The sequence below is a fragment of the Oenanthe melanoleuca genome, chromosome 3 (genome assembly GCF_029582105.1).
Source record: "Oenanthe melanoleuca isolate GR-GAL-2019-014 chromosome 3, OMel1.0, whole genome shotgun sequence".
NCBI lineage: Eukaryota > Metazoa > Chordata > Aves > Passeriformes > Muscicapidae > Oenanthe > Oenanthe melanoleuca.
This window is the reverse complement of record NC_079336.1, coordinates 17,479,126-17,493,897: the sequence shown is the minus strand read 5'-3', so window position 1 is coordinate 17,493,897 and position 14,772 is coordinate 17,479,126. Positions and strand designations below refer to the sequence as shown.

The window sequence follows — 14,772 nt, the reverse complement described above, 5'->3', positions numbered from 1 at the left end:
GTTCACAGTGTCCTAGGCTGTAGGGTTCTGAAGATGTCTTCAGGACTTATCTATCCCCTGGGCACTTTTAATTCTGTGGATGTATTTATTTAGATTTATTATTGCCATCAAAGACACTGAGGACTACCTCTCCTTTCCCTGTCCTGAGCTGACACCACTAGAAGCAGTACTTCATATCAACCACTAATAAGAAGTGATGTCTTTGAAAGGGCTGTCTCAACTTATTGAAAAACCCCAGCAGAAGTCTTTAAAGACATATCATGGAATATTTTTAGGCCTTCTTCATATCTGAGTTGGTTTCTTATATTCTTAATATTCTTTTCTTGCTCAGGTAATACCTGGGTTGCTTGATTTCATAAAATATGAATATTTTAAAGAATATGTAACTATAATTTTATTTATTTATTACATATCTGATTTCTCCTGCCTCCTTTTTGATGATTCTAGCAGAGTTCAGGTTGTTTTCACTGAGATGGAGAAAAAAGAGCAGGGCAATGTTGTTCTGATAGCACGGGTGCCACCTCCAGAAAGAATGTTTTCAAAGTCATGTGTTATTTGTGTTTGTGTGGACACTGGAGCAAGGAATAAGATGGGGTTCCCTGTCCATCCAACTGCCAGTATTCACCAGTAAATTCTGTCTCTAAAGCTCTACTTTCAGACGCTCCAATGCACAGGTCATTTTTCAACACACAGTAGCTATGGCTGCTGCTCAGAACTACTGGAAGGAGGATGTAGGCAGCTCAATAGCACACTAAAATCAGTGCACTACCTTGCTTGTGGCTTTTCTGGTTTAGTCTTAAGGTTAAAAACTGCCATTGCATTTTCATTAAAATACATATTAATAAAAAGATTTTTAAGAATATCTCCAGCTTTTCAAACCTCAGAATCAATATTTTTACAGAAATACTGTAGAAATAATTGATAAATAATGACACTGGGAAACTAGACTACATTCTAAATATAAAATTGTCTTATCATAACAAATCACTTAATTTTGCTCTAGGATCCAGAAAAATTTTTTGATCAAAAAACCACTGAATTGTAAAGTCAGACTTTCTCTGTCATCAATGACCACTCAGCAGATCTTTACTTAAATATCAGATAAATATCTGATCCAGATTTTTGTCTTTTTACTACATTTGTAATAATCCCCCATACATGGTTCTGTCTTTACACCTCACGATGCCTAGAATTTGCTTGCTGTTTAGAAATGGTGAAACAGAGGCATAGTGAGATGAAATGTCTTGCTTCCCATGAGTGAATCAACTCTGTAGATACTCTTTTCAATAATGAAAAGCACAAATTATTCAACCCCAAAAGATGTATTTCTCTCCTAAGAGAACACAATGTACTCAGCAAACCTACCAGGCCAACCAAATAAATTTCCCATAGGCAAAGGGAAAATGTGTATAGCTACTTCCACAATCTTATTGGGGAAATTATCTCCCCAGTATTACTGGACGCCTTGTTCTTTTGTTTTGTTTTTTAATTTTCTTTCCAATACTTCCTGCATGGTCTTCATTTATTTTGTGGCTGACAGGGACATCTCCAGACAGATCTGTTCACAGAAAATCCCGTGGATGCAAGTGGACTGCTGCATGAGAAATATCCTCAGCACCTTCCATTTCAAAGAAAAGGAGTGTACCAAACATTTCAGCAACACACAAGCCAGGGCACTCACTGCAGAAAGCACATCTTAAATCTGCTGTTTGCTGCTGCTGCACAGTTAGGTCAACACTCTGCATTTGCCTGCCTCTGATTCACTTTCTTTCCTCTTCCTTTATAAGTACTCCTGGTACTTGCAGGCCCTGCAACTTGTTGCCACTGCAATAGCTACTCCCAATCCAGATGGTGGTAGGAATAATTGAGCTTGGTTCCTTTGTGTAGTCACCTCTACACAATGGCCACTAACATGCAGAGCCTCACACCAATTGCTGGTGTACATTTGCTCAATGGTTTAGACCCAGCTTTGTACCTTTCTAATCATTAATCACCAATCAGACAAAGGATTTATTGCTGAATCCAGACAGCAGCCAATACAGACCTCTAATACATTATGGATTCTCTGTCAGCACAATTATTTATTGTTTGCAGTGTTCTGTTTGAAAATCCCTATGCTCTTGCACTTATTTATTTACTTGCTTACTTATCTCTCTTTAGCTGGATTTAAAAAAGCAATGAAGCTTCATCTATTAACATTTTCTACAAACTCTGAGCGGTGAATTGCTACATATAAAATACATTTATAATATTATTCTTGGTATTTACTATGACTTACCAAAGTCTTTAGCAAATATGCTGTTAAAGAAAATAGAATTAAATTTCACAGTGTCAGAGTACTTCCTCAGGTAAATATCCAATGAATCATTTTATCATTAAAAACACTATAATAAAGCTTGACTATCAGCTGAGAGATAAAGGAATATGCATTTCTCTATACTTCCAGCATCCTGTGGGATTTTTCACAGTATCATGAAAGCAAGCAACAGTAAGGACCTCACTGTTCTGTGGTTAGGCTTTAGCACAAAAGCATCAGTGGACCTCTGGTTCTGCACAGCATGCAACCATGCTCTGCTATCAAATTAATGTTAAAATATGTATGTCCTAGCTTCTGATTTATAATATCTTTGACAAATAGTAAAAAGGACAGGCATGCCATAAAGTTTATGGATAGGGTGATGGCATGCACAATGATGTCTCATAAAGAATAAAGGGAGAAAAGTTATTTATTCTTGTGATTCAAGAACTAAAATACAGATAGACTGGCTGCGTGCACAGAATTTTTCATAAATATCCCACAGTGCACCCTGTTGTACAGCAGCCATACATTAATTAGAGCATTCAGCAGACACTGCAATGTGTTACACTCACCCAAGTGAATCTTCATTTTTCACATGCAGGGCCTTACTAATTAAAATCAGCTTTGCAATTAAATGTGGAAAATTGTGTTAAACTTTGAAGCGTGCTTTAGAAAAAACGTATTTATTTTTAGGATATTTTATTTTGATGCAAATGAATTCTCCATCAAAGTGAGACCAGTAAAAGGAAGGTATGAGGATTTCTCTTTTTTGTATTATAGATGCTCCTCTCGGTTGCAAGTTGCAATGCTCCACTATCTCTCTGCCAGTACCTGGCCCTGTTCCAATGCTTTTAGTGAGTGCTATCTGTCATGGCATGAATAATACAGCCCCTAGGCTGTCGGCAGAATCCAAATGAGGCATACATCAGGAAGCAAGCACTCGACTTTAGCTCCAGAACATGCTCCTGTGAAGACAGGCAATTATTCACCCACGGCTGCAGCCATGGCAATCAAACTGGTGGGTGAAAAGGTATATGAAATGAAAAAATTTGAATAAGAAATATGGCACAACAAGGCACAGAAATTCAATAATTTTCTAATAACAGAGATATATTCGAGCCTTTTAATTTTGAAGTTTGGGAGCATGAATTATTTCACTCACTCCGTCAGAAAATGTAGTATAAAATACAATATATAATGTCAGGCAATAAAGTGGTACTTGTTTGTTCTTTTTCTAATCAAAACAGCAATGCTAAACTCTAAGGTATTTATAAATTCAAATTGTTATATGAAGTGACAAATCTCATGCCAAAAATTAAAAGATAGTCAAAATAATTCTATCTGTATAATGTAATAAACTAGAGACAGCCTAGTAAAGCAATAAAGAACTAGTAGTATCATGAAATTTGGTGGAAAATTAAAATGCAAAGTATTCTATAAAGTTAGGGACAATTCATACATTACAGATACATACATCATTTTATGATCCCTCTTTGAGACTAGCCTTTTTTTTAAGACATTGTATCAGTAATTAACAAAATTCTTTACAAATAAAATATGACCTGAAGAAAAGGCATAAAAATTCCCTGGTAGATTAAATGTTCAAGTTGGTTTATTTTATCTGAATTCTTATTTTCAGCAATAAAATATAAATTAATTATATAATAAAAGCTATATCAGTTATTCCATTTTAAATATGAAGGGTTTATCATTTGTTCATAATATTCTCCACTGGAATTTCATACATTTTTTCAGACCTCAATTGGTATGCTTTAATTTCTATACAATGGCTGTATCTGTTTTCAAATATACACTGTTGTATGCTCCAAAAGAATCCTAAATGAATAGCACCATGCTACCACCTTAAGTTTTTTTTTTAGGTTTCTTATTTGTTAGAATATTATGTCAGATATATATTATATGTTAGAATAGTATTTCTTAGAATATCATGTTAGAAACACGTGGCAGTTGGCAAGTGATTAATCCATTACAAAATCTAATTGATTTTGTTACTTGAGCAAAACAAAACAAAACAAAACACTACTTTGTTAAGAAGCTTTTAAATAAGCCACTGTATGCAATCAGTAGTTTTAATGGAATCTAGTTAGGATTTCTATGACTGACATACCTACTTATATGGCAAATCACTGGCACTTATTTGGAATATGACATTGTTTTAAAAAGATGCTAAATGGAGAGCAACAAAGTGCAATATTTCTGAAACTATCAATCACATCTACTCAGTAAATAACACAGCCCAGTTTGCACTCAATTGCTCTAGAATAACAGTGGGATTTGCCCTGCAGAACAGACCAGAAACTGGACTCACTTTTACATTTGTATTTGTATACATGGAATGTGATTCCTGTTGCCACTAAAGTTGGTTAATGAAACTGGCAATGCTTGTTCTAATTGCAGTGAAAGAACACTTGAAACTATGCTTTTCTTCAGATGCTTAGTCAAAAGGCATCCTGAAAACACAGTTGTGGGAACACCCTCCTGGTTTGGCTAGAGTCACTGCTATATATACAGATGGATTATTCACAGCTAAAAGTATGCAAGGATTTGGACCAAGTTTATTGTTCAAAATTAATTCACAGTACTGAAGGAGTTAGAGCAGTGTTCATTGTTAGGCTGCTATGCACAATGGACCTGAAGAGCTACCAAGGGACAAAAGAACCTGCATCAGAGGCATGGCCCAGGGAGATGCTCTGGTTTTCACTCCTAAGATTTGAATTCTTCTCTTGCCTTCACCACTATCTGAACATGTTTATGGTTTGTTTTTGTTTGTTTTTTTGTTTCTATCTTGCATTCAGATCTTTCACAACCTTTGTCTTCTTTGTATTTTTCAGTTCAGCTGGCCTCAGGTGATTTGAAACATAAACAAGAGTTCTATCTGTGCAAACTCTAACTTCATGCTATATGCCATGGACAGCACTAGAGGGTCCATGTTAGATTCAGATTTCCATGTATTACTAAAATATGAAAAAAAAAAAAAAAAAAAAAAAAAAAAGAGTTTGCTCTAGTTAAGGCAGGCACACCATCCAACTTTGGGCACTCCTCAGAGCACAAACTGGGATGTTAATCCTTCTGACCTTTTCATGCAGCCACTGGAGAGAGGTGCTTTCAATTTTAGAGATCCCAGCATTCTGCCCTAAGTGCTCTTTAGAGCAACTTGTCCATCTAAGCTGTCTATCAGCATGTCCAGCCAACAAGCTGACACCAGGCACTGAACTTAAGACCCAGGAGGAAGCTACAAACCAAGACATGCAAGGTTTTGCTTCCCCTTCCACCAAAGACTTGACACAAAGAAAAAACATCAAGGAGATGGAAATGATACAGCAAGCTCTTACCACTGTTACCCTACCTAGTTCCAGTCTTGTGTTTTCATACACCTCAAAGGAAACAACACTACCACAGAAAGTCTCCTTGTTCCCTTAGTAAACCTATACTGAAGCTCTTCAATAATTAAAAATACACCAGAGACAAGAAACTTGCAATAAAAAGTATCCTTTGACTTCTATCTAATATTTTGTCAGCTGAACAACATTTCATCCCCCGAATCTATCTGAAAATGTGAAAGGATCTGTTTATTTCAGTTCAAGCTTAATGTACTCCCTGAAGATGGGTTTTCACTATCACAAAGATAAAATTACAATAATAAATAAAAACAAACAAACAAACAAACAAAACCACCAAAAACATTAAAAAACCAAACAACCAACAACAAAAAACAAACAAACAAAAAAACCCCACCACAAACAAAAACCAAATCCGGAATTCCAGAATCTTCAAGACATTTTAGAAGAAATAGAATTCTGGAGAGCTCTGACTACATCTAGTGGAAGCAAATGCATTTCATTCCTAATAATGAGGTGGTCTGATATTGTGAATGAAAAGGTCTTAACCTCATTAAAATGCTCTGTAGGTCTAAACGGAATTGAGTTAGGCATCAGCTGAGATATGCAATTCCCTGAACACATAAAATTTTTAAGACAGTCTGATTTCCTTGGAAGAAATGTGTGAGGGTCTTTCCCACCAATATAGCAAAACAGAAAAGAGGAAAATTCCTTCAAATTCTTTCAAAAAGGTAAATCTAGTAAGTGTTGGTTGTGAATAAATAGTATCACTCTTCTAGAAAACAGAAATTTTAGATAAATGTACATTGTAAACCTCAACAAAGAATACTGTGTTTTTACATTAAATAGGACATATATTGGTTAAATATATTTTGATTAGTGGATTGGCAATCATGGTGACAAGAAAACATAAAAGCCTAACAAATTCTTTAGTAGAAAAAAAAAAGGAATTTTTGATGTATTTCCAATTTTTATTCTTATCGCATCTGCCCAAAATTTCATTTAATTAACAGCTCTGAGATTCAGTCTGTTCGTGTACTGACATACCAGAATCATGTCAAGAAAGCAAAATATGGAATTAACATCTCAAAACTGCATGTAATCTTTCCAAACCTCACATTTATTCCTTCCTCTTTCCCCAAAAAGGTGATCTTACACAAACACAGACACTAACTCTAATACAAAGTTTGAGCCATTCAGAAGAAAAGTCAGAATTTTTCAAGCTAAAGAGTTTCTTTCTCTATGTTTTTAAACTTTTACTTTTGATATCTGCATGGAAATTCCATGAAGTGTAAAGAAATGTACATAGCTACAATCTTGTAACTAGAAAGGACATTATCATCGTATCATTTAACTGTTGACAGGTCATGAAATTTCCGAGGGAAAAGAAGGATTTAGTGCCATTCTTTAATTACTTGTGAGGCTTCTATTTCCATAAAGAAGACAGACAAATAAAACCATGGTTTGAAATGAGAAATCACAACTGAATTTAAATAAAATTATTTTGGATACTTTTCCTAAATCAGCGTTCCAATCTAAACAAAGCCTTCAAATAGCCACAAAAATGTTACTGCTCTTATGAGTGAAGATTAAGAAAATAAATGTGAATAATTATTTTATGGCATATACAGTTTAAATGTAATTCAAAGTAATTCTAATATCACTGTTCTTGGTCTAATTTTGAAAGTATTTTCTGGACTTGTCCCTAAGTTTCATTCATTGATAAGAAAAAAGGCATATGAGTGGACTGAGTGGTACTGTTCAGTATCTTTTCCTATTTCAAGTAAATACCTTAACCCCAAATGTATAATTTCAATTTAATTCCTAGACCACATATACCTATTTCATGAAGTAATCAGATTTGGTGTGAAATATGTACTCTTATAAAGACCACAAGTGCTTTATAGGCTGAAAAATCAAGAATGAAAAAAAAAATCTTTAGGATTTTAGGATAATTTAATACTGGTTGGAACACTTCCCTCAATTCAGAAAAGAGATGGCCTAAACATCAGCCATTTTATCTCCTACAATGGGCTCTGTATAAAATATGCCAAATGAAATGCATATCACTGAGAGAAAAACACATGTATTCTAGAGCTGTTAAAATTTCAAAACATTGCACAAAAAAATCACAGACAAATGTTTCAGGGAAGGAATGGTGTTTATACAGATGTACAACACTACTGAATACTGAACTTGCAGACATGGAAATGTAAAGACTGAGGTCTAAAAGCACGTGCAGTATGTGTAACATATGCTACCTTGTACACTATTAACCATAAACAGCTGGAAATTTTTTTAAAGGAGATGTCTCCACATTTCATAGTCTAGAAATTAAAGGTATTAATAATATAGTATAGCATTTGAACCCCAAAATCTTATTATTGTTGATTTACCTTAAGCTTTGACCTTTGAATCTAACCTGATCATTGAGCTTAAAATGCTCAGAAGCTCTTTTTCATTCAGTTATGAAACACATTAAATAACATGAACTAGCCCCAACCTCTAAGTGGGGCCAAATCTTAATTTGCAACACATAAGCAAGAGAATTGTATGCAAAATTGAGAGAAGATTGGCAATGAGAGCAAGTCTCCTCAGCAAAAATGTGAGCTAAATTTTGTGACATTCAGAAAGAAAAAATAACCCTATGTTTCTAAATGGTTTCTAGAATATCTAACTGCTAATTTTCATCATTGTTTGGTTTATCAAGGTCATGCCAGATAACTTGTTTACCAAATCTCTTCACTAAATTATGAAAAATTACAGATATTACCTTCTGTGTCTTGCATATTTGCCACTAACATGACCACTGCCATCACAGCCAGGCGTGGGACAGCTGCAAAAGAGAGAATTAATTATATAGGTGTTGGTGTGCTGCAGAAAGATTATACTAAAAGCAGGCAGGCAGTAGGTATTACAGAGATGGAGGGCAACAAAGACAGAAAGAGAAATCAAATAACTGAAGGGGAAGAAAAAAAAAAGAGGGGATGCTTTTTATTAGCAAGTCTCGAGGGAATTAATTTCATCAGTGCAGCAGGGCATGAGCAAACCACCAATGAACTTGAAAGTGCATTATACCCATTAAAAGGCATGAATTTTCTAAATTGCTAATGGGGATACATTTTACACTCAGAGCACTAACCTGAACAGCTCTTGTATGGCTGGTTCCACGGGAACTGCAGAGAGATGGAAAACATATAAAAATTTATCATCTATTACAAGTACCCCTCTTCTAAAAAAATTACCAGAAAGGTTGTGTAAAAGCAAGGGTCAGAATGAATCGTGCAATAAGATTCTGGAGGATGAAGGTCACCCTGAGCAGGGGCCTTGAGTGATTTACTGAAGCAAGAGACATACCTCGAACACCTTTGGAGCGTGTGCGATGGCGCTTCTCGTCTGCATCCACCTCCATCTGGGAATAGATTAGCAGGCAGTCAATGTTCTTATCCTGCATGCACAGACTATCAATGCACAGACTGATACAGTCTCTCACACGATTTATTGACACTATTTTAATTCCATTTTATCCTGCAAGGGAAAGTTCTCCTTACAAGGGATTTTTAGGATCTTCGTGTTTATTTAAAAACAGAAAATGCAGTAATTTCTGCTTTAACACAGAGTTTCTGTGCCTGGATTTCATAGAAAATTGTGTGCAGCTAAGTGCTAGTTCCTCTTTTCAAGGGGATATTTCTCATATAAACCCTTCATTACTCCCATATTTTCCAAAACAAGGATTCAATAGATCTCTATATAATTTAAAACTAAAGTCAAGGGGTCACACACCACAGGCTGTTTTCTAAAAAAACCCTTTACAGTGGGAAAGGAAGGAAGGAATAATGACTGAAAAGGAGATGAAGACTCATCATTAGACCTTCAAATATTTCATCTTATTTAATATGGCATTACAATCTTTGCCAGCATGTTTCATGTTTAGTTGTGTTTTTCAAGTTTCACAAATGTGCTCACTTGCTACATGGCTAGATCTTTATCTTCATTTTACAAACAGCTTGCCAATCCAGTGTAGCTTTCTGTGCAGTAATACATATATAGTAATCTTATATATTTATCAGAAAGGGGCAAGGCTGCAGATTAGATCTTTGAAAGTATCACAAACACTCATCTATAGTAGTAGGGCCACATTGTTTCTTCTGATTTTACAAGCACAATTGTCACCAGACTTTAAAAGGTAAAATAAATAAGCTAGCTAGAATTCAGGATTTTCTTCAAAAGAAGCAAACTGCACTGAACTATATTGAGAGACTGAGTCAAGGAATATATATGCAGTATTTGTATCACCAGCTCCTTTGGCTGTAGAGGAGCAAGATGGCAAGATGGATCTACAGTGTTTCATACATAGTGATGATACTGTAAAGGTCAGGAAGCACAGAAATAGACCACAGAGCTCTTCTTCCCTCAGGGGGAAAAAATCAATCACCCCCTTTATAGCAATATCCTTGGACTGATATCTGGTAAGAATGTCATATATCTCATGCAAAAACATGGAAAAGGGTCCAAGTGACTTGCAGCTAACCCTTTAATCACCTAACCTTCTTTGGTCAGTACCTTAACGCAAACAATTTGGGAAGTAACTAGGAAAGAAGAAATCAAGGAGCATTTTTAAAGAGCTCCCTCAACATGTAACAGCAGGAGGAAAGAATCACCTCAACAAAATTTGTGGGTGACAGGGATTAGGTAAAAGCAAAGTGTCACTCTCAGAAGACTCCCCTTGAAAAGTGCTACTGATGGAGTTCTGTTTCTTGGCAGTCATCATCTGATTCCTGGTAGTGTGCTATATTCCACACTAAAGGGATGATTTAAAATAGACTGATATTATGAAAGCTAATAGAGCTCCAACCTCTCTTAGGAGGCTTCAGGTCAGTCTTCTGCATAACTTTGAGTGGGTCTCATTTTAAAATTAAGACACCTATATTTAGCTGTGTGCAGATACATTCGGAGCATAAGCTTCCATCTTCATCAACTAATCATGCTGAGATCCCACAAGGTATTCCATCATACCTGCAGCTGCCAGTCCAGAAAAGTATGGAAGATCCTTTGTTGTATTTCCAACCCTGTGCAGAAGTTTCAGGTATCATCTGGCATCAGAAATGGCACTAACTGCCTATGCTTAGACAACTGAATTTATCCCTAGGTTAATGCAGCCACCAGAGTTTGAGGACCAGCTCCTCTTATCAGCTACATGATGTTACTTCAGGCTGGGCACCTCTGTCTACTGCCTAGCTCTCCATCAGCTATTGCACAGAGACACTTGGCATGCCTGTAGATCACTCCTGTAGGCACCTAAACTGAATCTTTAATCCACCCACAGTATCTCTCCTAGATACTGAGTTCACATCCTAGCCAGTTGTTTAGCTCCAATAGCTTGAAAGGCATCTGAAGCTTTTAAAGCTGCCATATCAAAGCACATAAAACCACCTCTGGAATATAAAAATTATTTACTAGATGATGATATTCTTTTCCTTTTGCTAATAAGAAAACAGTGTAGTGTATTATTTTATAATTCTTGAATGTGTAAGGACTTGACAGGAGACCAGAAGTGAAGTTACTTGATCTTCAAACTAGTATGTTTTTAAAATGTTTGAAAAACATCATCTAGCCTCATTTGTCAATACTGAAAAACCTCCTGAAAGAACTACTACAATCCTAACCTGGAAAGGCTGCCCCAGTTATGATGATAGTCTGTGTAAATTTATAAGGGACAAACTACAAAACAGATTTATCTGTCTTTCTAAACCAAAGTAAGCACTTCAAGAACACTGAGGGTAGTAAGTACACTTTTAACTACACTGACAAAAACAGAAGAAATCATTAAGCTGGAAAAGCCCCTTTAAGACGCACACAATTCCTTTCCAGAAGCAGGTCAAAAAAATAAAAACATTATAAAAGCTGCTGGCACACAATGCTATTTTAAATTTTAGTGTGTATCCTACATAGTCTGCTGCTTCTCCAAAAAAGCACAAATTGACTTGCCATTGCCTGTGACCTAGATGCTCTCTCATATATGGCAATGTGAGTCTTGAATGCTCTAGGACACATTAAATGATGATAGGTGCCTACACTTAGTCAATGGAATTTTGCTTTATCTTGATATTTATATACTTGCTCACAGATCTTTGTCAGTCATGTCAAAACTTCAGCCTTCATTCCTCTATGAATTACATGCTGGATGCTGGGAGCAAGCAACTTCCTGAAATTCTAGCAACATTTGCATTGGCTCTGCAAAATGTGCAGTCACCTGTCAGCCTACCATTGCAATCCTCAGTGGCACCACTGGAACTTCCATGGTCAGGGACAGAATTCTGCTACTGAGGCCATCAATCTCACACAAACATGGACTTCCTCATCATTTCACATGCAGAAAAAGGAAATGTGGACCTTGGTCTCACAAGGAGTTCACCCTAATAGTTCTACTTTATTCATGACTTCTAAATTACATCTCTGTAGCTCAGCTCTTACTTAGCCTCTGTTCCAGAAAATAATTTGTGGACATGGAGGATAGGCTGGCTAGAGCTAGACTTAGCCTGGCATCTAATATTAGATATCAAAGCAAAGAGAAAGGCATCAGGAGTAAGAAGAGAAGAAAATTTTAACTTTTCTTCAAAGAGAAGCCCTAGAAATGAAAATGGAAAGGTCTAAGTTAAGAGAGTGGAGTACCTCTCCTACAAGAAAAAGCTGAAAGAATTTGGTTTGATAAGCCTGGAGAAGAGAAGGCTTCAGGGTGACCTAATTGTGGCATTCCAGCACCTGAATGGAGCCAACAAGAAAGATGGAGAGGGACTTTCTACAAGGGCATGTAGTGACAGGCTAAGGGAGAATGGTTTCAGCCTCAGGGGAGGTTTAGATTGGGTATCAGGAAGATATTCAATGAATGTGGTGAGACACTGGAAGGAGGAGGCAGCCCAGAGAAGTTGTGTATGCCTGTCCCCATCAGTGTTCAGGGCTGAGTTGGATGGGGCTCTGAGCAACCTGGTTCAGAGGAACATACCCTGCTAAGTCAGGGGGGTTGGAACTAGATGATATTTAAGGCTCTCTTTAACCCAGGCCATTCTGTGATTCTACAATTCTCAATTCCCAGAATGAAAAGATAAAAGAGGTCTAGGTAGAAATTAAATCTGTAAATTAGAATTTAAAATAACCAAATTATTGGATATGTTTTACTTAGGATAATGGGCAGAGAAAAGTAATCTAGGAAGTCTGTACCACCATTATATGCATATGTGTTACTGAAGCTTTAGGGAAACAAGACATTAATAGCTACAGTGCTCTAACAAATAAAAAAACACAAGATACCATACGAAATACAATTTTTCTGAGTAAAACTGAAAAAAAAAAATGTCTGCATGGTCACCTGTGTAATAAGACTTGTTACATCTTACTGTACAGAATCTTCTACCAGAAACTACCACACATGCACAAATACAGGGTCCTTTTAAATTGTCAGTACTTGAAAGCTGGAAATAATAATGAGACAAACTGAGAGGATGACAATCTTACAGCATAAAATGACTACAATTATGAACAGCTGAAAGTATTTCATTAAATGTTAAAAAATAGAAAAGGTACATAGTCATAAGAGAAGAATTTTTAAATAAAAGAGATTTGATTATCATTATTTGAAAACGTAGCAATAGTAATCAATAAGAAAATTTGGCTATTTATCACTACTTGTCATTTTAAAATCAAAGCCTCAGACAACATTTACCCCCCAAAATAAACATAAGCTAATAGGTCTTCAATACATTGCTGTTACTTGGGGAATAACAGAAAATCGAAAAAAAATTCTGAAAAATTTTTACTTGTAGCTTTTAAAATTAACCTTTACTAACTATTGAGGGGATGGTGCAGCTCACTAAGTTAATGTTCCTGATGCTGACCCTTACTAATGTCACACAAAAGCAATATGGGATACAAGATGATGACATAATTATCACCAGTCAAGACTTTGTCATGGAAAATCTGTAATCAAAAACACTGGAAACTGCTCTTTGAGGGTACTCTAAAAGTTGTCAGTAAAGGTTGCTTTCTCTTACTGAGCATTCAGACAATAAAAAAAGTGCTTCATAAAATCAGCCTATCATAATTAGCAAATATTTCTCCAGAAAAAAATTATTCCATATTAAAATTTTTTTCCAGAAAAAATATTTTGTATAAAAGTTATTTTTATACAAAACTATTTGTGAAAACAAATGTGTACTTAAGTAGAGCCTTTCTACTATAATCCTGCAGGTACATTTTAGCCCTACAAAACTCAGTATCTTCAGCAGTACTGTGGTAGATTCTACACTACTGAAATATGCAGAAAATAGAGAAATTAAAGGAATGATAAACTTTTGGAGACAGGCCAATTACATACACTGGCCTGCATCATTTGGCAGATTTGATCCATCTGAAGAACATGCTGGTTCCAAGCTCCTGTATGTATGAGCAACACCTGTGGGCCATGCTTGAGAGACAGAAGATCACAATCTGCCAGGCAATAACAGTGAAGTGGATCTGGACATCCAGATGAGCACAACCAACTTGTGCACTGCTACAGCTGAAGAGCAGGATGTGATCTGTAGCTGCACAACCTTAAAGGCTGCATTAATTTTCCAGAAAACCATTGAATTATTCAGATATAGTCAGTAACTTCTAAGAACAGAGAGTAAGTTTTCAACAGGACCTGTTGGCTTGCTGGATATCCTGTTGGAGTCTTCAGGTTTTTAAAGTATTTAAGACTCTGAGTCTCACTATATTGCTACCTGAGCTCCTAAAAGTTTCACAACCAGCACTGCTCTCCCTGTCTCCAGACACACTCACATATCTACCATATGGACTTTCTCAGCAGGGCTGCCAGCTGTAAATGATCAAGAGATTTAGGCTCCTTTCCATGACAAATTGTGATTTTTGCTCCCTTGCAGGAAAGTAGTTCAGCATTTTCTTCCCTTGAGGGCAGGCACTCTTGAAAATGATCCTTCCTGTTAAAATTCTCAAGGTATCTGAATTTCTAGCTAGAGGCATGGTGACTGCAAGGTTCCTAATTTTCTATATCAGCCAACAATTACTTAGTGAACTATTATGGTTTCTCTCTAGCCATGATGTAACAGAAGTCTAGAA

The 14,772-nt window shown here is 36.2% G+C and overlaps 1 protein-coding gene across 1 annotated transcript in view; it reads right to left on the bottom strand.

Annotated features, from left to right (window-relative positions):
• Positions 1-14,772, bottom strand: part of MYT1L (myelin transcription factor 1 like) — a 223,116-nt gene that overhangs the window by 119,098 nt on the left and 89,246 nt on the right. Inside the window, exons 2-4 of the mRNA XM_056488499.1 lie at positions 9,016-9,070; positions 8,801-8,834; positions 8,432-8,494 (exon numbers count right to left, since the gene is read on the bottom strand). Of these exons, the coding sequence (XP_056344474.1) occupies positions 8,432-8,494; positions 8,801-8,834; positions 9,016-9,070 (152 nt within the window). The remainder of the gene's footprint in view (positions 1-8,431; positions 8,495-8,800; positions 8,835-9,015; positions 9,071-14,772) is intronic.